Here is a 24,346-nt window from a genome sequence, read left to right as displayed (position 1 = left end):
GTATATTTTGCTGCCCCTTGTTGAGCCTGTTACCGGTCATTTTAAATGTTCACATACATTTTCACATGCTTTCCCCTACCTTGATTCACTCCACCTCTACTGCATATCTTCCCACAGTACCATATTGCACCCACAGCACTTGATATTGCACCCAATGCACCAGACTGCACACCACTTCCATGTCTCACCCCCTTTCTTCAATGTTTCTCTGCACCCTTCCAATCAAATCTCTATTTCCCCCTTTCATGGCTTTCTTCCTCCCATGTGTCTCTCTCCCTCTTATATCAATGCCTTTGTTTCCCCTTCCATGTTTCTCATCTCCCTTTCATATCTCTACCCCTTCTTCCATGTCTCCCTCCTTTCCAAGCGGCAGTCAGCTGCCGCTCTCACAAAGCTGGCACACCAGGTAACGGTAGCTACACACAGATTGGTGCCCCCCTCACTGCTGTTATATATCCGTCATGGAATGGGAGAGGGGCTCGTAACATCTGTCGTGCTGCCGGTAGTTTTAGACTGAGTCCTGGGCGCACCTACTCAGAACTCGACGGGTGAAGCTTTCCCCTGCTAAGTTAGTGTTCATGTGTTTGTCTTATGAAGCCGTGCAGTACCAGTAAAATAAAAGTGTCCGGACTCAACGAGGGCTGCAAAGTAGGGCCGGTGTTCCGCTACAATTGGATGTAGCTTTTTTTGTGATTTACAGAATTTTCCCCTTTCCATATGTATTTTTTCCCTCTTATGCCACTCTAGTGATCAGTGATGTCATGCATACATAATTAATTATGCAAATTAGCATGGCTAGTATTATATTTCCAAGAAAGGTGGCGACCCTACTCAGTACACATTCATAATATTGAATTTTATGGCAAGACAGGAGGCTTCATATTTGCTTATCTTTCTTTACTGTAACTCCCAGCAGCAAAGAAGTAGTTAACATGGTTGTAAAAAAAAAAAATTGAACCAATCATGACACATCATGGAACAATATAGTGCTGTCAGACTCCTCCCACTTCCTCTTTCTTTGCTGCTTGCCTCCCAGGTGAGTCTATTCTAATGACGTTGCCTAGTTTCATTAATTGAATTTTACCTTGTCATAAATTGTTTGATGGTTTTTTCCATGACTAATCCTGTACTGGGGTAACCCTAATTACAGGTTCATGGATTCCTTGTGTTACAACCACTAACAGAAGTTTTTTATTTCACCTATTTTATATGTATATATTTTGTCTTGTCTCTCTGTTACAAGTGCCTTTACACCTTTAATTGGCCTTTAAACATTCAATTCCTGCCGGGCCGTTCTCTCACTTCACAACAGAAACGGCCCGCCGGGTTATTTCCCTCCCCTCCCGTCAGGGGAATCTCTTCAGTAACGGACTCCATTTCCCAGGAGACCATTACTTCTGTTGCAGCCTTCGCGCCCTTTTTTACTTACTTTCCCGCCTTCTGCCGGACCGCGCCGCCCCCTCTTACTCGCGGCGGCCATTTTGATCGCGGTACTCGCGTTTTAGTCAGACTCCGCGGCTCCAGACCGGATGATTCTCTGTGGGCACTAGTATAGCCCTTTTGGAAGGTAAGTTCCTTCTGTCAATATAACCCTTTCATTAAGAGTTTTTGTTGTGTTCCTGCAGATCAGAAGTCTGATCACTTTTTCTTCTATATCCTTCCAGGTACTATTTGCTCCAACAGGATCAGTCTGCTCAACTGTTTGGGTAACCCCCCTTTTTTCTTAATAAAGCAATTAGGTTTTTCATTATATATTTTTTAACATTTATTAAAATATTCCGTGTGGCCCACTTATCACTATATATATTTCTGTATTGTGGGTGACCCCCACCTTGTTTATTTCTGTGGGTGACCCCCACGTCTCACTATATATTTCTGTTTTGTGTGTGACCCCCACTTATCACTGCATATATCTGTATTATACTGGTGATTGCCACCATCTGCTTTAGTACTAGTGGGTGACCCCCACCACATTGATTATTGTATATATCTATTATTTAAGAACTAAGTGGTAGATCACCACCTCTAGTTACTGGGTGACCCCCATAGCATTGACTTACACATTAGTGACCTAACACACATAGTGGGTGACCCCCACCTTTTTCCAGTATTCTAGCTGAGTTGTCTCATCTTTTAGGTGTCAAACTTGACTAATATAATTTAATACCAACTATCTGTGATTTTAACCTGCCAGGTTTATTACTTCCCTATAATTTTTTTCTAAAATACTAATTAAAATTATGTCAGACCACCAAGACCCTGCAATCTCTGCAGAACTTCGGGAATGGCTCTTCTCCACTATTGCGGAGTCCGTTCCCAAGGCTTTGGCAGCCTATCATGAGCAAACTGCTCCAGAGGTTCATCCCTCTACACACCAACCCTCTGACTCAGAGGACTCCCACCTTTCTGACCAAGAAAATGCCCCGCGCAAAAGACCCTGGAAAGGGAATAGCGCTACTGCGGGCAAAGGCAAAGCTCCTGCAAAAAATTTTAAACACTCCCTGCCTTGCACTATGCAGGATCCTACAGATCCTCTTGAGGGATCTACGGTCCCGACTAGCTGGCCATATTTTAAATGACTATGACCCCACGCATTCTGATGAGGATTCCGCGGCGAATGTGCCCCAGGATTCCTCAGCGTCGGAGTTCGTTAAATAAACTTTTCTCAATACTCAGGATGCTAAGGGTGGTCCTCCATCTCAAGAGCCTGCCTCAGACATCCTTCTGGATGCTTCAGGCCTCCCTTTTTTTGTTCCAAGGGCGATTCGTCACCCACGATCTGCAGAATGGGCCCCTCCTGACCATATTGCCAATTTCTGCAAAATGTGGCTTCGCAAGCCCCTTGAGAAAGAAATTAGAAATAAATTAAGGGCTGAATGCCCAAGACCAACTATTCCAGGCAAAGTTGCCTCTACCCCTGAATTTGACCCTATGCTTGTCACTTACTTAACAAAATCTGGCAAAGACCCTCGTAAGGGTATTGAACAAGGGTATAAAAACGGCCAAAGACGGGGCGGAGCTAAGCTACTGGAGAGAACGGTTGCATGCCTACCCCCCTCAAGAGGGTCGAAATCACCCCAGGGTGACCCTAACACCTAAACGAATCCAATGGGACGAAAATAAAAAAAAACTCAAGCCCGAAAAGCCCACGATGGGCATGGATATCGGTGAGCTATGGCGGCAGGCACGAGGCGCCTCGAGCTCCAACATGGTGTCCCTTCATGGCGGATGCTCGGACTTCTATGCCGAGACGTCTGATGAAGACGAGGGGGAACTCTCCCCGGCCCGGCCTAAATCACCGCCAACTAGAACTCAACACCTGACATCAGCCGTAACCCCCACACCGGTGAGCATGGAGGCTATCAGAGAACTTATGGCGGAACATCATAAAAAAATATTAGCGGATGTCGCCTCGATTAAGGACACCCTGAGGGGTCTTACTGGACGACTAGGGCAGTGGAGGACACTACAAACACCCACACCAGCCAAATCCAAGAGCTACAAAGGGAGGTACAAGAGCTGTAACGGCAATCCACACAAAACGACCTACGCTTTGCCGCGCTCGAAGACAAACGCTGCCTAAAACACCTTAAGATCAGGGGTTTCAACGACAACATACCTGATGCTGAGCTGCCCCATGCTGCCCGGCGGCTCCTCACGGCTCTGCTAACCCTGAAGGTAGCCAAAGCGGTGACACTAGACGGCATATTCCGCATGCCAAAGCCCACTAAAGCCCCAGCCACGGCCACAAGGGATGTAATCCTGCAGTTCCAGACCCACAGGGATAGATCCGCAGTTCTGGCGGCCGCCAGAGACCAACCATCTTACCTTTTTGAAAACATGAATCTTTCCTTTTACGTGGATCTCTCGGGAGCGACACTGGCCTGGAGGAAGACCCTACAACAGTTCACGTCCTTCCTGCGAGCTCAACGCATTAGATACCGCTGGGGCCCAGCTCACACCTTACTGGTCACCAAGGGTGACGCTACACTCACAGTGCGCTGCATGCAAGAGGCACCAGTGGACTGGATACTGGAGCAGCTGGGTCTCCCTTCGGATTCACTGGCCCTACAAGCACCGGCGGAAAGGCCCACGAACCCACTGAGCTGGGGCACAGCCAACGTTGCAGAATTTATCCCCAGACGACTAAACGGGGTGCCTACAACTGCAGCCAATACCTGAAAAGGCTGCCGGGGCTACCACCTGACCCATTGAGACGTTACCCCATATATACCTCTTATAGAGAGACGACACCCAGCTTAGTTGATCACTGCACCCAACTATTCACTGACAAACACACACTCCACATAAGAGTACAGACTACCTATCCCCGGCCCTACAGGGTAAATGCCGAAGTAACCTTTCGCGCCCCCGGTACCACACACACACTGCCAACAGGCCTAACCACCCAACAGCTAGGAGTTGAAGTCTAGCTTACTCTTGGCTTCCCCTATCCGAACACAAACCTCCAGGCATATGTCCGTGGGGGGTCCCCTTTAAAGTTCTCCAACGCAAGCGGACACCGCACATAGCCCCCAAGACACTACGCTGCAGACACAGCCTACCAAACACAATGCTATCACTATCTCTGTCCCCGAAACCCCGCCAAACCACTATGAGTATAACCCACAACATACCCGTGCAGCAGTTCGCCCTGTCCCACAGGCACTGAAACACCCCGGTACCCATTATAATATCACAACGCACAGTGCTTATACCAAACACTACCATAGCAGAGTTTCCTTTGCCACCTGACGAGCACTGAACTTAGCAATTCTCTACTACACTTTTAGAATGTTATGTCATTCTGCTTTGATATTCGACACTAGACCACATTGCGAAGCATTAATATTCTGTATGCATTCTCAAACACACCTGCATTAAGTTCCAACTTGTATTTTATGTTTTTATAAAAATTGTGCACAGTATTCCATATGCCATATTATCAACTGCTGATGCGCTATTGTGGCGCAACGATCCTCATTGTTCACTCGTGCACGCATAAAATAAAGAATTATTTTAAAAAAACAGCCCAAGACAAACTTCTGGAAATTTCAGGTCCTATAATCCAGATTTTTATCCTGGCAGATGAGGCACTCACAAGCGGTGAATTTGACCCACACACCGTAAGAGAATGTGCTCAGAGAGCTCTATGCCTATTGGGCAACGCCAATGTGGCAATGTCGGTAGAAAGACGAAAAGCAGCACTCTATAAAATTTATGACAAATTGGTAAACTTAAGCTCTAAAGAGTTGGGACCAGAAGCTGATGGTCTATTATTCGGCGACAGGTTTATGCGAGACCTCTCCAAGCATGTCTCGGTTTTTACTACACTAAATAAAGCCCAGTCCTCATTACGCAGGGTTTTCCGCTCCCAAACACAACGTTTTTCTGGGAGAGCCGGTCGCTACAGGGGCCGAGCTACCAGTAGAGTAGCCATTGCAGGCTACAGGCCCTGACCCACAGACTATTGGTCCTCAGGACCCACCCGACCCTATCACAGACAGCTCTTCAACACCAGAGGCTCTATCCGAGGACGTGGTTCTGCATCCCTGCGCGGACGCACTGCTTCAGGTAATGGACCTTACTTATTTAAAAAATTTACCAATTGCTTGTCGATTAACCCTTTTTTCCAACAGTGGAAACTACTTTCTCAGGATCACTGGATCCTTCATACAGTCAGGGGTTTCAAGATAGATTTCCTCACACACCCCATTCAAAACTTTCCTCCGACACCTTTAGAGATGTCGAAAGCAGACAAACTAACCTTACATTCAGAGTTACGCAAACTACTAGACAAAGGGGCGATCGAACTTTCGCCTTTCCCTCACACCTTCATCAGCAACATTTTTCTTGTACGGAAAAAGACGGGAGACCACCGTCCAATTATCAATCTCAAAGCACTGAACCAATTTATCACATACCGTCATTTCAAGATGGAAGGTATCCATCTTCTCAGGGACCTACGCTGCGTGGGAGACTGGTTCTCCAGATTCGACCTGAGGGATGCCTACCTCACGGTCCCAATCGCACCGAGTCATCGTGGCTTCCTGCAATTTCTCCGGCAAGACGAAATTTGGCAGTTCACCTGCCTTTCTTTCGGACTTTGCTCCGCCCCTTGGTGTTTCACCAAGTTAATGAAACCAGTCATGGCACTGCTCCGTTCTCAGGGAGTACGTTCCATCATATATCTAGACGATATCCTGATTATGGCCCAAGACCAACATTTGCTCCGCAAACACACACACATGACCTCTGCTCTCCTTCAAAACCTTGGTTTTGTCATAAATTTCCAGAAATCAGATCTGGAACCCTCTCAGATAGTCCAGTTTCTGGGCTTTCAAATAGATTTGGTTCAGGCGACTTTGCAGCTGCCTTACCCCAAAATCAAAAACATAAAGAAAGAAATTCAAAAATTACTCTCTTCACAGCGACCTCGACTCCGCGATCTTGCACACATTCTTGGACTCCTGTCCGCATCAATTCAAGCTATATTTCCCGGGCCTTTGCACTACAGAGCAATGCAACGGTTTGCATCACTCAACCTCTTACGACCAATTCATATCTCTGACAGACGAAGTTCTCATCGAACTCCATTGGTGGCTTCGCAATATGGAAGCCTGGAATTGGAAAGCGATCTTCGGATCTCAACCAGATTTTATCCTGGAATCCGATGCAAGCCTTCTGGGATGGGGCGCTACATGTGCCCGAACCTCCACAGGGGGTCTCTGTTCCCCTTCGGAACAGGCACTCCACATAAATTGTCTAGAACTAATTTCTGGATCCTTCGCGATGCGCAGCTTTGCCAAGGACGCCTCCAACTGCTCCCTGGTACTACGTATGGACAACATCTCCGCAGTGCGGAGGTTCCAAATCCAAACTTCTGTCCGATCTCACCAAGGAGCTGTACCAATTCTGCCTGGACAGGAATCTGTCCATTCGAGTGGAATATCTCCCAGGACCCGACAACTTAGTCGCAGACTGGTTTTCACGTCATTGGAGAGATGCCAGCGATTGGCAATTAGACCCATTCCTGATCCACCACATCCACCTATTACGGGGGCCCCTCACACTTGACCTCTTTGCGTCTCGCCTGAACCGTCAGACGGACATTTTTTTCAGCTGGCTACCAGACCCTCTATCTCTGGCACTCAACACTTTTCTGCAACCTTGGCCGTGGAGAGGAGCCTATGCTTTCCCTCCTTTCTCGATGATACAACGGACCCTTCACCAGGTCAAAGCACAAATGGTCAAGATAGTGATAATTACTTCCCTATGGAGGGCCCAGACTTGGTTCCCCACCCTCCTAGAACTATCAATAGACTACCCCATCCTACTACCTCGCTCCTTTGCTGGTCCTCAGGAACACAGCGGGCGATTACCACCCACTCGCCCTTCAGGGCCATCTTCAACTGGTAGCTTGGACAGTTTCAGGGGATCCTGGCATGTCGCGGGACTTTCGCACACTGCTCAGACACTCCTGTGGGATTCGTGGGCTCCAGGAACCAGACGAACCTATCTCTCCGCATGGCGGATTTGGGTCAGCTGGTGTCTAGAAAGGGACTTTGATCCCGTTTCAACATCTCTTTAATCAATTTTAAATTTCTTATCATCCCTCTTCGATCAAGGTAAATCATACCGATCGATTAATATTTTTCGCTCCGCCATTTCGGCGGCCCATGACACTATTGATAACTCCTTGGTAGGAAAACACCCTTCCGTGTGCAGGCTCCTACGGGGCATACGTTTGACAAGGCCACCTGCCGCTAAATACTCTAACTTCTGGGATATTTCTAAGGTTTTCACACTGTTGGATTCCTGGCCTTCTAACGAAGCCTTATCCCTACGCCAGCTCTCTGCAAAATTGGCCCTTCTCCTGTGCCTGGTGTCCTTCCGCAGAGTTTCAGACGTTCAGGCCTTTGACTTTCATGCTGTGACCTTTGCGCCAGACGGTGTCAGATTTACTATTACTAGACGCACTAAGACTAACTCTTCCTCAGTATTTTACCCATACTTTCCCGACAGACCGTCTCTCTGTGTAGCCCTGTGTACCCGTTGCTACATTGAGAACACTATCTCTTTACGTTCCCCTACTGGACCACTTTTTGTCTCTTACGTTAGACCTCACAAACCGGTCTCTTCTCCCACGATCGCACGCTGGATAAGATGGTTGCTTACCCAAGCAGGAATTGATCAATCGTTCGGTGCCCACTCCGTTAGAGGAGCGGCCGCATCTTCTGCCTTTCGTGCAGGCAGCTCATTGGCGGATATTTTATCCTCCGCAGATTGGTCAAGGGAATCTACGTTTCAAATTTTTTATTTCAAATCTACATCACACGCGGCTTGTTCCCTTATTCAAGAGCGTTAAAGCAGCAAATATGAAGCCTCCTGTCTTGCCATAAAATTAGGGATTATTCTAGTTTACAGTGAACGAATAATCTAAATTTTATTAAAGACAGGAGGCGAATATTTTCCCTCCCTTCGATCACTGTGGAACCCACCCCAAAGGGTAAGTCTCTGTTTTTCTATTGTTATTGCATTGTACACTCTCTTGCAGTTTGCTTATTGTAAGTATAAGGTTTTTGCTAGCCTGGTGACCTAGTCCTACATCACACTTCATTATGATCTTTAAATCCTTACCAGATAATCTGAGCTATCACTTTAAAGTGCGTACTTGTAAATTTATCTTGTCTAAGAGACCATACTCTCACAAAGTTTCTCTTCTTCTCTCCTAGTGTGAAAATCTTACGTTGAGCTACACGACATTGACTTCATTGCGTTACACCAGAATTATGGTTCCAGAATGTTTCCAGTTTACACGGTTGATTCTACTACTGATCGGCACCACCAAGAGGAAGTGGGAGGAGTCTGACAGCACTATATTGTTCCATGATGTGTTAAGATTGGTTGAATTTTTTTTTTTACAACCTTGTTAACTACTTCTTTGCTGCTGGGAGTTACAGTAAAGAAATATAAGCAAATATGAAGCCTCCTGTCTTGCCATAAAATTTAGATTATTCGTTCACTGTATTATTCGTTCGTTCACTGTACGAATTCGATTATTCGTTCATTTGCTTAACAACTGTATACTCCACACCCCCCCCCCCCCCCCCCCCCCCCCCCCCCCCCCCAGCACACATGAGCAATTAATATCCCAGGCCCTATTTGACTTTTGTAAAAATGTAATATCTTCATAACATGTCTATGCTGGTGGCCATTATATAATTCTTCTTTATACCAGGGCATGTATTTCCCTCCCCCCATGGGTTCACGTGTTTGCATACCATGCTATGAATACAACAAAATAAAAATACTTGTCCCCTGCACATGCAGCCAGGCAAATTTCAACCTCTCTGCCAGCCAGAGTGCTGTCTCTTCTTACGAGTGGTTAGTAACGACGTCATTTCCGTACTAGACCAAGCCGCTGTCTATACTCTGGACTACATTCCCCACAGCCTCAGAACGGACGTGACGCATTTGTTCCATAAGGACTTTGCGGAAGCGGATCTGTTGCCTCGAGAAAACGTGGCTGGTGTCGCTGATTGTGTTACAAGTGGTGGATAAGTAGCCAAGCGCGATGTTTCTGCAGTTTTACTTGAACGAACAAGGGGAGCGAGTGTACACCATGAAGGTGAGACCCGGGCTGCTCACACAGAGCTTTATTGTGGGAATATTTACCCCATGGAAGGCATGGGGCGAGCACCCATGGGCAGGAGTCATGTACTAATGTGTAGGTCAAAAGGTGGAGACATTCATATTCCAGTGTTTGTTCATCTCGTACTACTCATAACTGGTTCCATAATCTATGGGACTATGAACTACCTTGACTGCTATAACAAAAAATAAATGCTATTTATCTTAGCAAGGAGAGGGGAGATGGGGTGAGTGGATAAAATAAAAAAAATTGCAAAACCAAAGGAATCCAGGGGATTTCCTCTGCTAATATAGGCAGATAGGCTTCCTAGTTAATACCGTATAATATATACCTGTGATTGCTTATTATGTGAGGTGTTTTCAATCTATTGTCATGTTTTGTCTATCAATGACTGAATTAAAGGTTGTTGTTTTTTTGCTTTGCTTAAAGGGACACTATAGTCATTAGATCCACTACAGCTTAAAGGACCACTCTAGGCACCCAGACCACTTCAGCTTAATGAAGTGGTCTGGGTGCCAGGTCCCTCTAGGATTAACCCTTTTTATTTTATATAAACATAGCAGTTTCAGAGAAACTGCTATGTTTATAATAGGGTTAATCCAGCCTCCAAATCCTCTAGTGGCTGTCTCACTGACAGCCGCTAGAGGCGCTTGCGTGATTCTCACTGTGAAAATCAGTGAGAGCACGCAAGCGTCCATAGGAAAGCATTGTAAATGCTTTCCTATGAGACCGGCTGAATGCGTGCGCAGCTCTTGCCGCGCATGCGCATTCAGCCGAAAGGGAGGATCGGAGGTGGAGAGGAGGAGGAGAGCTCCCCGCCCGGCGCTGGAATAAAGGTAAGTTTTAACCCTTTCCTCATCCCAGAGCCCGGCGGGAGGGGGTCCCTGAGGGTGGAGGCACCCTCAGGGCACTATAGTGTCAGGAAATGATTGTTTTCCTGGCACTATAGTGGTCCTTTAATGAAGTGGTCTGGGTGCCAGGTCCAGCTAGGTTTAACCCTTGTTGCAGTAAACATAGCAGTTTCAGAGAAGCTGCTATGTTTCACTGAGGGTTAATCCAGCCTCTAGTGGCTGTCTCATTGACAGCCGCTAGAGGTGCTTCTGCGCTTCTCACTGTGATTTTCACAGTGAGAAGATGCCGGCGTCCATAGGAAAGCATTGATAATGCTTTCCTATGAGACTGGCTGAATACGCGTGCGGCTTTTGTCGCACATTCGGAAGAAGAGGGAGGAGAGTCCCGGCGCTGGAAAAATGGTAAGGGATTAACCCCTTCCTTCCCCTTCAGCGCCACGGGAGGGGGACCCTGAGGGTGGGGGCACACTCAGGGCTCTATAGTGCCAGGAAAACAAGTGTTTTCCTGGCACTATAGTGGTCCTTTTAATGCCGTCCGTTATGGTGTGCATAGCATGCGTGTAGGAGGTTGAGCAATGTAAATGCTGCCCTTTCAGAGATTGAACTGATTAGTAATACCTCAATAGCCTCCCATTGTTTTCCTATGGTAAAGCATTGGATTGGCTGTGATCAAAATTAATCACAGCTATGGCGGAAGGGCCAGCTGCGCAGAGACCAGTGTAGGGAGGGAGAAAAGGTGGTTAAATTTTTTATTTTTTACTTCTCAGCAAAGTGGGCCATCACCTATACAGCCACTTCAGATCTATTGTGTTAGAATAAATTTTATTTATAGAATATCTTACCAGGATGGATACATTGAGATTTCTCTCGTTTTCAAATATGTCCTGGGTATGTCATGTTCGACTGTAGTGTTCCATAAGAATTCTTTTTTTCCATGTTCGTGTCAAGCATTCTTCTGTAGATTATGTTTGTAAAAGTCGTGTATTGCCCATTAGTACATGTTTTAACATTATTTTGTTTGTGGTATTTAAATAAAGTGACTCTTTCTTTTATTTTTTATGTAATCTCTCTTTTCTTCACACTACCTACTGGGATAGGACCTATAATGGCCATCATACATGTAACATGCCATTTTAAAGGACATACTATTACATTTATATAGTGTTGGCAAATGTATAGATTAAGAGAGAGAAAAGGTTTAATTCTAATCAGGTATTTTCCCCACCTGTTAATCAATGTTATCAGTTCTTTGGCACAGACTCCATGCCCAAAAACTGACTGACAGAGCACAACAAAACTCCCACAGGCGGTTCTTGTGCATATCAAGCACATGCAATGTGTGTTATGGTAACTCCCTGGCCAATTCTGCTAATGCTGCCAAGGGAGTTTTGAAACAGTGACTGTCACTCCATTCAGATCCTGGAAATCAACCCAGGAGGTTTGTTTTGCTTGGGGAAAGTAATCAAAGAATAAAGCAGGCGGATGCCTGGTCGACCAGAGGTTGGTATTTCAGAATAACGCCCACAAAGGTAAAGAAATGGTGGCACTGGATCCAGTAGGAGTATAAAATCTAAATTTTATGTTGAATATTCCTGATATGTTCAATGCAAATGGAGTGAATTAACATGAACCTGTAAAAACTAAACATGAATATGTTGGTTATCTGAAGAATTGAGTTCATAGTACTGACATGGTTATTTTTTTTTTTCAGAAAGTGGCTCCAGATGGTCAGCCAACTTCCTCTGCTCACCCTGCCCGCTTTTCTCCTGATGACAAGTATTCCAGACACCGTATTGCATTAAAGAAAAGATTTGGCCTCTTGATGACCCAGCAGCCCAGACCTGTTTTGTGAGCCGTCTATGTAGACTTACCAGTGAAGTGGATTCCCCTTACAGTTTCATCAATGTACAAGACATGACATTTTACAGCCGACATAGCTGGGACATTCTTTGATTTTTGATATGGAGAGAGCAATTTTTATGTTCCACCGTAAAGCCATTTCAGTGACTGAATCTACTATTTTCATCTATTAAATGCTAACTTTTTTTTACTATCCAGCGTTTGTTTTATTTTTATAGGTCTGTGATGGTGGGTTCAGAGCAACAATATGTACTATAGGTACAATATGTCTCTAGGTTTACCAGATATGCTACAACATACATTTTTACATCCTAATGTACAGTAGATAAAGTGTTCTTCAAAGGTACACATTGCAATGCTACTTATCAAACATTGGTCACTAATGGAGGCCCATAAAAGACCATGTCTTGCTTATAATCTAGAAATAAACCAGCTCTCACTTTGTCACTATTTACTAAAGATCATTGCTTTATGAAATACTCCAGCAAACTGGTTTAGAACGTAATTGAAATTTTAACACAATCCATATATATAAGACCAAGTTGGCAAAGTCTTCCACTCTGAACCTTTTGTCCGTTAGCACTGCCATCCCTAGGAGTGCTATGTAAGCTGAACAATGAAGATGGCCACGTCTACAGGGAGAACTCCCGCTAAGTATAACTCCCTTCAGTCGCACACCAAACAGGGAATGTGTGCAAAATACGCAAAGAGACATTTCTCCGCCGTACTAACCAATGTTTTTGTTGAATGCTCAGAGTATTTAGAACATTGTACAGAGAAGTAATGTACACGCTTGTTTTTTTGATATACAAATGCATTATTTTCATTCAAAATCACCAGTGAGTCAGTAGTCATGGACAATGTTATGGAGGCAGTGTCTGCTTCTGAAAACCTTATTTGGCTTTGTTGACAAGTTTGTAGCTCCTGGAGACGCATTATACATTTTCTCATTCTGGTATCCAGTTACCTCTGGTCATCAATGTAGGTAAGATTTATCCAGAGTGGAGCAGCTACAGCGTGTAAATGTCATTAATTAACTTCTTAACAATAGGAAGATCACAGTTCCATTTACACTTATGCCAACTTAGAAGGGGGGAGTCTATAAAACTGGTTTTATAAAATTGAAAAGCACTTTAACATGGATTATTGGATAGAAGAGAATAAGGTGGTACGCATATAGTTTAAGTTATATTCAAAACTATACTAAGGGGCAAAATGAACTTTCACTGATTTCCTCCCTCCCCCATACTATAGTGTTGAATTAACATGGGATGTGACAGCAGATAAGAACCATTTGGCCCATCTAGTCTACCCAATATTTCAAAATACTTTTAATTAGTCCCTGTCCTTATCTTAAGTCTAGGATAGCCTTATTCCTATATCATGTATGCTTAAACTCCCTCACTGTGTTAACCTCTACCACTTCTTCAGCTGGAAGGCTATTCCATGCGTCCACTACCCTCTCAGTAATACTTCCTGAAATAATTTTTAAACCTTTGCCTCTGTAACTTAAGACTTTCCTCTTGTTGTGGTAACTGTTTAGGTGTACTGTGTCCCTATCTGTGCAGTAACAAAAAGTTGCTGTACTCCCCTTTTCTCTATCGTGGCACTGGTCTTGTGGTTGGCCTGGTCTCCATGGCTGAGATCCTCAATCTTGAAAAGAGTTTAGCAACAATAGTAATACTCCTACTCACCATACTGTTTATACCTGAGCTTGTACTAGCTCTCTAAAAGGTGAGTAGGAGTATTACTATTGTTGATAAACTCCTCTTTTCACTACCAGAGACATATTACACTATTGGAATTTCTCTCATTTACATGCTCCTATGATATCTGATTACCCCAGAACCTCTACGACCAACATATCTCACTTAAATTCTTCAATCAATTTGGAATTTCTCACCCATATGTCTTATAACCAGGACTATTCTATTTCTCATTTATGACATTTTAGTATGTAAGTATACCATTGGTTTTATTACACAATATCATTTTATTGTGGCGCGACCTATACATTTTTGTTTTTTAAGATGCCAACTGTTTACTAACAAGATTATTCTGTGAAATGTCAGGATTTGACTAGGAAATTAAAATAATCAAGCTGCAATTTCACTGTTTGAGTGTTTTTCCAACTTCAGCAGTTTTGGTATAAATATTACAATTCCTGGTTAAAGGGGATTTAATTACCAGAAGCATTACAGCTTAAGGTAGTGGTTCTGTTTGAAAGCGCCTGTCTCTGCAGGCTGACAATTGAAAACGCTGCTTTTTTCAGAAAAGGCAGTGTTTACACTTGTACCTAAGGTCACCTCTAGCGGCTGTTACAAATCCATTGAGGTCTATACAGGACAGACGTTTAGAGACTTCACACTATGCATTAAAGGAATACTGTCAACATTTGGAGACATTGCAAATTTTGTAAACACCCCCAACGATGACATCACTGCCATCTTCATCCAGTTGTCCTCTTCAGCTGAAGCACCAGAAGCTTATGTCACTGATGTACGCTCGTGCATATGTGAGAGTACAGCACTGAAGTCTATGGAGGATCCTCCAAGACTGCCGGATTCACCATAGACCGAGTCATTTCCCTGCAGCTGTCTTTGGTAATGCGTGGGCGCTTTGAAAATTCTAGATGACGGTAGTTCTGCCCTGTGTCTAGAAGTGTGAGGTGTAGGAAATATACAAAAACAAAGTAGTCCCTACTTTGTCTTAGTATATATTTTGATTGGGTTGAAATTCCAACACTGTTAAAATGAGTATTTCATATTCTATCTTTATGAAATACTAATAACTAAATTTTGGAGAGGTGGTCACAGTGCCACTTTCAAGAGCAAAATTCTACCCATATCGATGCATAGATCTGTGCATCTCTATAGGGAGACACTGATTTATGCAGCACTTGCCACTCAATTGCACTAGTTCATCCCTTGCTTAGATTAACTGGAATACTCTTTAATCATAATTTATTTAGTAAGCTAGAGCAGGCACCTGCTTACCCCACATGGCAGGTGCCTACTCTGCTGATATATGCCGGACCAGTAGGGAGATTACGAAGGCACATGGCGGTGAGGGAGGCTGAATGATACATCTGGAGGGGAGAATGAGACGTGTAGAGGGGCTGAAGGGGAAAATGACACATATAGAGGGTGTGAGGGGGAAATGAGACATCTGGAGGGAAGAATGGGACACTTGGGGGTGGATGAAACACATGAGGGAGGAAGGGGGGGGACATTTTCCACCAAGGCCTGATTGTTTCTAGTTAAGCCTCTGCCAGGGTTGCCAGGAGGAAGCCTCTTCTCTCTAAAAAGAACATGTCAGCATGGCTTAGGTTTGCAAAGTTGCATCTGAATAAACCACAAGACTTCTGGAACAATGTCCTTTCGACAGACAAGACCAAAGTTGAGACATTTGGCCATAATGCACAGTGCTATGTTTGGCAAAAAACAAACAGCATATTAGCAGCAATACCTCAGACCACGTGTGATAGTGTTTATGCCCTTAGTTAGTTTTAGCCCCTCCCTCCACCCTGTGTGCAATGAGAAAAAAAAAAAGTTCAAATGTAATTTTACTCACTTTTTATCCAGTGCTGAGCTCTAACCCCACATTCCCATCAGCCTCCGCTCCCTGCAGGACTAGGGGAATTCACCCTCCTGCAAATTAAAAAAAGGTATGTTAACAGTAGTGTGGCTAAAAATTATGAAGTGCGTATGTGTCAGTGTGTTTATCTGTGTGTGTATCGCTTTGTCAGTGTGTGCATGTGTCAATGTGTATGCGTATATGTGAATGAATGTATATACAGGGAGTGCAGAATTATGAGGCAAGTTGTATTTTTGAGGATTCATTTTATTATTGAACAACAACCATGTTCTCAATGAACCCAAAAAACTCATTAATATCAAAGCTGAATATTTTTGGAAGTAGTTTTTAGTTTGTTTTTAGTTATAGCTATTTTAGGGGGATATCTGTGTGTGCAGGTGACTATTACTGTGCATAATTATTAGGCAACTTAACAAAAAACAAATATATACCCATTTCAATTATTTATTTTTACCAGTGAAACCAATATAACATCTCAACATTCACAAATATACATTTCTGACATTCAAAAACAAAACAAAAACAAATCAGTGACCAATATAGCCACCTTTCTTTGCAAGGACACTCAAAAGCCTGCCATCCATGGATTCTGTCAGTGTTTTGATCTGTTCACCATCAACATTGCGTGCAGAAGCAACCACAGCCTCCCAGACACTGTTCAGAGAGGTGTACTGTTTTCCCTCCTTGTAAATCTCACATTTGATGATGGACCACAGGTTCTCAATGGGGTTCAGATCAGGTGAACAAGGAGGCCATGTCATTAGATTTTCTTCTTTTATACCCTTTCTTGCCAGCCACGCTGTGGAGTACTTGGACGCGTGTGATGGAGCATTGTCCTGCATGAAAATCATGTTTTTCTTGAAGGATGCAGACTTCTTCCTGTACCACTGCTTGAAGAAGGTGTCTTCCAGAAACTGGCAGTAGGACTGGGAGTTGAGCTTGACTCCATCCTCAACCCGAAAAGGCCCCACAAGCTCATCTTTGATGATACCAGCCCAAACCAGTACTCCACCTCCACCTTGCTGGCGTCTGAGTCGGACTGGAGCTCTGCCCTTTACCAATCCAGCCACGGGCCCATCCATCTGGCCCATCAAGACTCACTCTCATTTCATCAGTCCATAAAACCTTAGAAAAATCAGTCTTGAGATATTTCTTGGCCCAGTCTTGACGTTTCAGCCTGTGTGTCTTGTTCAGTGGTGGTCGTCTTTCAGCCTTTCTTACCTTGGCCATGTCTCTGAGTATTGCACACCTTGTGCTTTTGGGCACTCCGGTGATGTTGCAGCTCTGAAATATGGGCAAACTGGTGGCATCTTGGCAGCTGCACGCTTGACTTTTCTCAGTTCATGGGCAGTTATTTTGCGCCTTGGTTTTTCCACACGCTTCTTGCGACCCTGTTGACTATTTTGAATGAAACGCTTGATTGTTCGATGATCACGCTTCAGAAGCTTTGCAATTTTAAGAGTGCTGCATCCCTCTGCAAGATATCTCACTATTTTGGACTTTTCTGAGCCTGTCAAGTCCTTCTTTTGACCCATTTTGCCAAAGGAAAGGAAGTTGCCTAATAATGATGCACACCTGATATAGGGTGTTGATGTCATTAGACCACACCCCTTCTCATTACAGAGATGCACATCACCTAATATGCTTAATTGGTAGTAGGCTTTCGAGCCTATACAGCTTGGAGTAAGACAACATGCATAAAGAGGATGATGTGGTCAAAATACTAATTTGCCTAATAATTCTGCACTCCCTGTATGTGGCAGTGTTTGTGAATACATCCCAGCAATCAAATGCCAACACTATATGCAATCAAACACAAGCATTACATATACACACACGCCTTCATTCAAACACCAATGCTACACACACACACATGTACACTCATATTTAAAACCCAACACTAAATACAAACACTTTAACAGTTAACAGGCCCATAAATATAAATCATACATTTATGTGCTTTGGGAGCTGTTATATTAATAGTTACCTGCAGTCTTTTGTTCCCTATAAGGTGTGCAGATGCACCGTTTTGCCTGTAGTACACATAACAAAATTATATGTGCACACAGGCTGTAGACCACAGCAAGTCACGAGCAGGGCCGGTGCATAAGTGGTCAAAGCACAGATTCATCAGCAGCCAGCCCGAATCAGAGCAGTCTGCATAACTAATGTAATGCAGGCAAAATGACATAAATGTGGGTAATGTGGCAAGGACGATCATATGGGCATTACAAAATGGAGGCAATTTGGCATGCATGAACATGTGGGCATAATACAATGAAGGCAATATGTCACGGATGATGATAATATGGGCATAAAAAAAAAGAGACTGAATACGACAAACAGGATGTCGATGATATTCGCCTACTAGAGGCAATTTTATGGTTGATCCAATTTGCACAACTGTAGTTAATTTTGTTTTAATTTGTCTCATTTTGACATAGATGTGCTATACAAAAAGTATACATATTTCTTCTGTCTAATATGTCTCCTGCTAGCTCGACTGGTAGTATTCTCACTTGTTTGACTGTTTCGAGCTGTAGCTACAAACATAACTTATTTTCCTTTATACTTTACCAATCCTAGCTCTATGTCTAGTTATTTCTTTTATTTAATTATTATTATTTCAAAATGTGCACCCTACTTATGACTATCTGGCAAATATCTTATATGGGATATTACGGTACTCTTTTGTCTATATTTGTGGATGCAATATCACCTAACATTCTACTATAGGTTGATATCTACATATGTACCACTGCACAACAAAAATAAAAATTATTAATAAAAATAAATAATAAAATGAAGACAATGCAGGTAAATGCAAAAGACAGGAAAGAGAGAGCAAATAAATGAGTGACTTAAACAGCTATGGTATTGTGCTGATGTTATTCTGTGAGTTATATGTGAAACCTGCAAGAGAGACTGTTTATGTGAATGTCGTTTGGATGTACTAATGATAATTAAAAGCTAAACATTTCCATTAACTTGAATGAAAAGAAAAAAAACAACATTTGGATTAATACCATCTGACGGGTGCCATTGCTAGTACTTTTTTTTCAACATTGGATCACATAAACATAATAATACTCATTCTTTTTTTATTTAATGCAACAACAAACTGAACAAAGTATTTCATACTTTAAAGTATAGCATAAAATCTTAATTAAATTAAAGATGTGATTACATAGCCTGCACTCATATTTGTAATATATTAAAACACGGCAATAAAGTTTTATTAGCCATGAGAGAGACATTGTGACAAAATGATCTTCTAAAAACACTTTCCAGTGTACATGTGCACAAGCATTTAGTGCATGTACACTTTAGTAACCAGGACAGAAGGTGATTCATCAAACCAGGCAATCTTCTTCCATTACTCCATTGTCTAATTCTGATGCTCACGTCCTTATAGAAGGTGCTTTTGGTGGTGGACAGTGGTCATCATGGGCACTCTGACTAGTCTGTGGCTACATAGCCCCATACTCAGCAAACTGTGATGTACTGTGTGTTCTGACACCTTTCTATCATGGCCAGCATTACGTTTTTCAGCAATTTGAGCTACAGTAGCTGTCCTGTGTGATTGGACCACATCCAGCTTTTAATGCCCACATGCATCAATGAGACGTGGGCACCCGTGACCAGGGCCGGCCTGTCCATTGGACGGACTGGAGCCATGGCTCCAGGCGGCATCTTAACAGCGGCGGCATTTTGCCATCCCGCCAGTTAGGGGTCAAGGGCCAGGTCTCTCTCTCTCTCTCTCTCTCTATATATATATATATATATATATATCATCAGGGCAGACTGACCTGTCCGGTCCTCGACCCGACACCTGGAGTGGGCCAGTGGCTTGCCCTGTATGCCGCCGGATGTGGGGCCCTCCGCTCAATCTGCCTGGGGAAAGCCTCCAGTCTACAACTCCATCAAGTGTGAGCTGCAGACTATGCAATGGAGGTCTCGCGAGCTACCAGAGCGTTACCGTGAATTATCACGGCAACGCTCTGACTGGAGCTCGCAAGAACTCTGCAGCTCACACCCAGCGGAGCTGCAGACTGGAGAGCGATCCCACTGGACCACCAGGGAAAAGGTATGTCAAAGTGGGGAGGCTTGTCACAGCCTCCCCACGGCCTTTTCCCATACATTTCCTTTCATCTTTGGATCCAGGCAGCACAATGTCTTGGGCCGACCCTGCCCGTGACCCTACCGCCTGCTCACCAATTGTCCTTCTTGGCACCACTTTTGGTAGGTACTAACCACTGCCTACTGGATATTTCACACAATACTTGCCATTTTGGAGATGCTCTGACCCAGTTGTCAAAGTCACTCAGATTTTTTCCCTTGCCCAATTTAGTACATGTGAAATCTCAGGAATTTACTGTTTATTGTTGCCCAATATATCCCATCCCTTGACAGGTGCCATCAGTGTTAAATACTTCTCTTGTGAGTGGTTTTAATGTTGTGGTTGAACAATATATGAGGAAAAATATGCTTGCAGTAGACTAGAGATATGTAACTGTAAAATGTGGCTGTGGAAGCTGCTTGTATTTCCCTTTCATATGTTAAATGACAAAGTATCCATGTCTTATGGTAACTTTGTATAACTTTGGAACTGTTTTGATCAAAATGGCTTTTCCACAAAGGTATCTAAAAAAAAAACCTCAAACATGTCTGCTTTAATCTTTGTTTCCTGGAATTGCTTACAGGGAATTTGCATGAAAATGATGTGAACAAAGGCAACATCAGGTGGTATCTCCCATGCTATGTCTTGCTAAAATATGATTATCCAAGGTGAAGATAGGCCTTTTACACTCATCATGGACTAACCAATGTGTGAAGGTCAAGTCATTGATACCTGGCATCCTGGAGAGATTAACAATTTACAAAATCTACTCATTGGGAGGGTCAAAGTCTTAAACACTAATACCAATTCTACTGGTTTCCATGGTGACTGCTCCTTATTTAGCCCTTGATTTGATAACTGTACTCTACAGTGTGCAATGTCATTCCCAGTGTGTATTATCAACACTCACAATGTCACCCTGCACCATTAACCTACAATAATAGCAAACACAGCCTTTGTGCTACCTTTAACCCCTGTTTGCCTATCACAGTATGTGCACACAATGTGTTACTGCTCACACAATCACTGTGTGTATACTGTATCCAGGCAATGACAATTAACAGCAGCCCCGCCCCCGACACCTCGGCTTGCCCCGCCTATTCCTTGGTGTCTGTGAGCGCGCGCGCCGTGCACTCCATGCGCGCGCCCCCGCTGATCTCCTTCTTCTTTCTTCCCCCCTCCCTGTGTGATCTTGTTTTGGGTTCTGCTTTCTTCCTCGCACTGTGCTCTGCGAGCGCGCCCTGACTCATCCTCCCCTGCTCTATCCCTCTCTGCATTACTCTCACCGGCCCTCTGTCTCACACACACACCCTGCCTGCTCTCCATTTATTATAGCCTCTCTGTGCTTTCATTTACAATGGCAGGAGGACTAAAAGATAGACATTTTTATTTATATATTCCCCTTTTTAATTTGCCTTAATTTCTCCATTTATTTATATTTTTATTATTATTATTATTATTATTTGTTTTCTCTTCTATGACCTGATTTTTCATGCTCATGCTTTTATCCCATTTTGTCCAGTGGATAATCCCAGCCTGTCATTCTCTCCTTTGTGGATTTTCTCAATCACCATTCTTGCTGGTAGCAGGTTGGATGCTTATTCTTGATGTTCTCAGAGTTTTAATTCCGGGTTGAGAATTTTGTGGTTTTTGGGGTTCCTGTCTCTCCGTTTCCTTTTTTTTTCAGTTTAGTTTAGTATGCTTCAATAAGAGTAAACAACCCATTTTATTATATTTTATCCTCATTTATTCCCCCCCATGTCTATTTTCTTGGAAAAGAAGATATTTGGTCCTTCAAGGAATTTCTGATAAGTACAATTTTGTTGTTTTATAGATTGATATTGAATACGGGTGTACTTGCACTTTTAGCTGTGTCTCCTGACTGTGTGGCTTATTTATCCATAGACACATCATTCATTTATATGTGCAGGGATAGATTTTTTTATTTTTAAATTTTACTTTGCTGTGTTAGTTGTTACAGTTTTGTGTTCAATTTCTGCTATTGTTTCCTGTAAATTCATTTGTTTTTGCACATTGGTGGACATTTGTATTTGCTAGCAGTGTATTTTCTTTGTAGGAACACAAAGTTGCTTGTTTCATGAAAGGATAGCTGGTTTAAATTTTTTTTTTACTTCTGTGGTAAACAGGATTTTTTTTATAGGAACAAACAGGCTTAATATATATTGTCAAATTATATTTGCATTTTTTTGGAACCCGTCTTTTTTTCCTCTTTTGTTTATACAAGATTTTGTTTTCGATTCATTGAAATGGCATTACCGAAATTGACGCTGAATATCCTGTTACAGTAAACTGGAATACATTAATTTCTATCTTTGCTGGGATATTACTTGGAAGTTGGGACGGCGTCCGTTCAAAACGACGAGTTGGCACCGATGCCTCCCAAAATGGCATCCGTACGGTTTACAGTGACCCCTACGAAGATGGACGATCTAGGGGGAATCTCGGACACAAGCCCTGATCTTAGCTCCTCCTCTCGCGTCCGATTTAGTTCCCGTGAGAGTGTGCGTGATGCGAGTCGCAGTGAAGCTTACAGTGACAGCTCATTGGCAACCACCGCTGTGGAACCGACTAGTGAAAGGACCACCAACCCAATGGACAGCGGAGAAGGTAATGCTTCAATTCAGGTTGGCTATTTGTTTCATAAAACTAAGGACCTATATAAATATATGATCTAATTCAGGGTCTTCAGAGTAAACAAACGAGTCTTTTGAAGATGTTGGCACTCATATATCAAAATATTAAAATGAGCATTAAACACACTTCTTAAAACTTTGAAGATAGCAGCGCTCCATGTAAACCAGTATGTTAAGCAATTGTTTAGTATGCATAGAGAACCGATTTACATAGCGAGCTGCTACCTTAACCTTATTTATTAAACTGAGAAACGACCGTGGGATTTCAATAGCTGAATTGGAAAATATCGCCAACATATACATTTTTCCAGCACAGCTATTTTGGTCTGAGAATTTAAATTATCTGGTTAATTCCTGCCAAGTCATAGTTTAATGAATAATCATGTGTAGTTAAATGTTTGTAGAGTTGGAACTGGAATATTTAGTATTTACATTAATCCATCTACCTGTTGTGAAGGAGGTCTCAATAAATATGCTCATCAGTGTTTGGGGTTTATATATAAAATAACATAGGAACTAAATGAAAAAGAACACAAATCATGTGATTGCGAAGGTCATCTTCTGCTAGGCCTACACTTTCATGTATACATTGGGTGAGATTTATCAAAGTGTCATGTTCTCAAAAATGGGGCAGTTACCCTGGAAACCAGAGGAACCAAGAGGTAGATTTTGTTGGTTAGTCACCCATTTTTACTACTTTGTACCATTGTGTCACCCCTCACAAATTTGAGCATTTAATAAAAATAAAATATTTATTAAATGCTCATAAATACTGTGTTGGTGTTTAATTGAAATTCCAATTTAAACAAAAGATATCATAAGTAGGTACTTTTTTTTTTTTTTTTTCCTTTTTTTTTTTTTTTATATGGTAAGAACCTAAGTTGCCAAAACTTAACAACCTTTGTCAAGTTTTGTTTCTTCCCCAGCTGTTGCAGCTGACAGCTGGGGAAATAAGGTGTTATCTTGTTCATCACAAAATATATTATTTATGGAGGCTCCTGCGATCTTGTTGGATCTTCCATAGACCTCAGTGTTGTACTTTCGCAGATGTTGCGCTAGGAGTTGAAGATCCATGAAAGTCTGTGCACATGGGGTACAGCATCATATAAGTATAATCCACCTCCAGCACCCATGGGCCATCACACACCAGGAGACATTGATAAATTTCTCCCATTATATTATCACAATCCACGATTGGTGTATAGCTCAAATCTTACACCTACACGACGATCACATATTTCTCCTTGACAGAGATAAGAAAAACATTTAATATTATTAAGTTGCTAGCAAACAGGTGCACAGTATGAGTTGTGAGATGTTGTTGCATCACTTTGTGGTAGGTTGACTGTGCATGCAGATATTATATTTGTAGTCCATGCAGTATGCTAATGACACAGAATGCAAGAAAATAATTAAAGCCAAGTAAATAATTATACTTTCTCCATGTGCTAGTTATTTTGCTAGGCCAATGTATAGGTGAAATATTGTTCCCTGTAAAATGCTACAAACCCACTTGTTGGTAAATAAACCCATTTGGCATTATTCACTAAACATGGAATTGTTAACTTTGGACCAAAAGAGATAAGCTGATAAAATAGCCATGTTGCAA

The 24,346-nt window shown here is 42.8% G+C and overlaps 2 protein-coding genes across 2 annotated transcripts in view; both read left to right on the top strand.

Moving 5' to 3' along the window:
- The first annotated feature begins 9,468 nt into the window (after positions 1-9,468).
- Positions 9,469-12,559, top strand: NOP10 (NOP10 ribonucleoprotein). Its single transcript, XM_063457108.1, has 2 exons — positions 9,469-9,631; positions 12,218-12,559. The coding sequence occupies exons 1-2, from the start codon at positions 9,578-9,580 to the stop codon at positions 12,356-12,358; spliced, it is 195 nt and encodes a 64-aa protein (XP_063313178.1). The 5' UTR covers positions 9,469-9,577; the 3' UTR covers positions 12,359-12,559.
- Positions 12,560-21,238: 8,679 nt separating this feature from the next.
- Positions 21,239-24,346, top strand: part of SLC12A6 (solute carrier family 12 member 6) — a 49,663-nt gene continuing 46,555 nt past the window's right edge. Inside the window, exons 1-2 of the mRNA XM_063454810.1 lie at positions 21,239-21,672; positions 22,390-22,711. Coding sequence (XP_063310880.1) covers positions 22,477-22,711 — 235 coding nt within the window. The 5' untranslated portion in view covers positions 21,239-21,672; positions 22,390-22,476. The remainder of the gene's footprint in view (positions 21,673-22,389; positions 22,712-24,346) is intronic.

Source organism: Pelobates fuscus, chromosome 5, assembly GCF_036172605.1.
Source record: "Pelobates fuscus isolate aPelFus1 chromosome 5, aPelFus1.pri, whole genome shotgun sequence".
Lineage (NCBI taxonomy): Eukaryota > Metazoa > Chordata > Amphibia > Anura > Pelobatidae > Pelobates > Pelobates fuscus.
This window is presented reverse-complemented; position numbering and strand designations above follow the sequence as displayed.

Excerpts from the sequence above, each read along its gene's own strand:
- NOP10 (XM_063457108.1), top strand. The coding sequence starts at position 9,578 with ATGTTTCTGCAGTTTTACTTGAACGAACAAGGGGAGCGAGTGTACACC. Across the intron at positions 9,632-12,217 it reads AGCGAGTGTACACCATGAAG|AAAGTGGCTCCAGATGGTCA; the intron begins GTGAGACCCGGG and ends TTTTTTTTTCAG.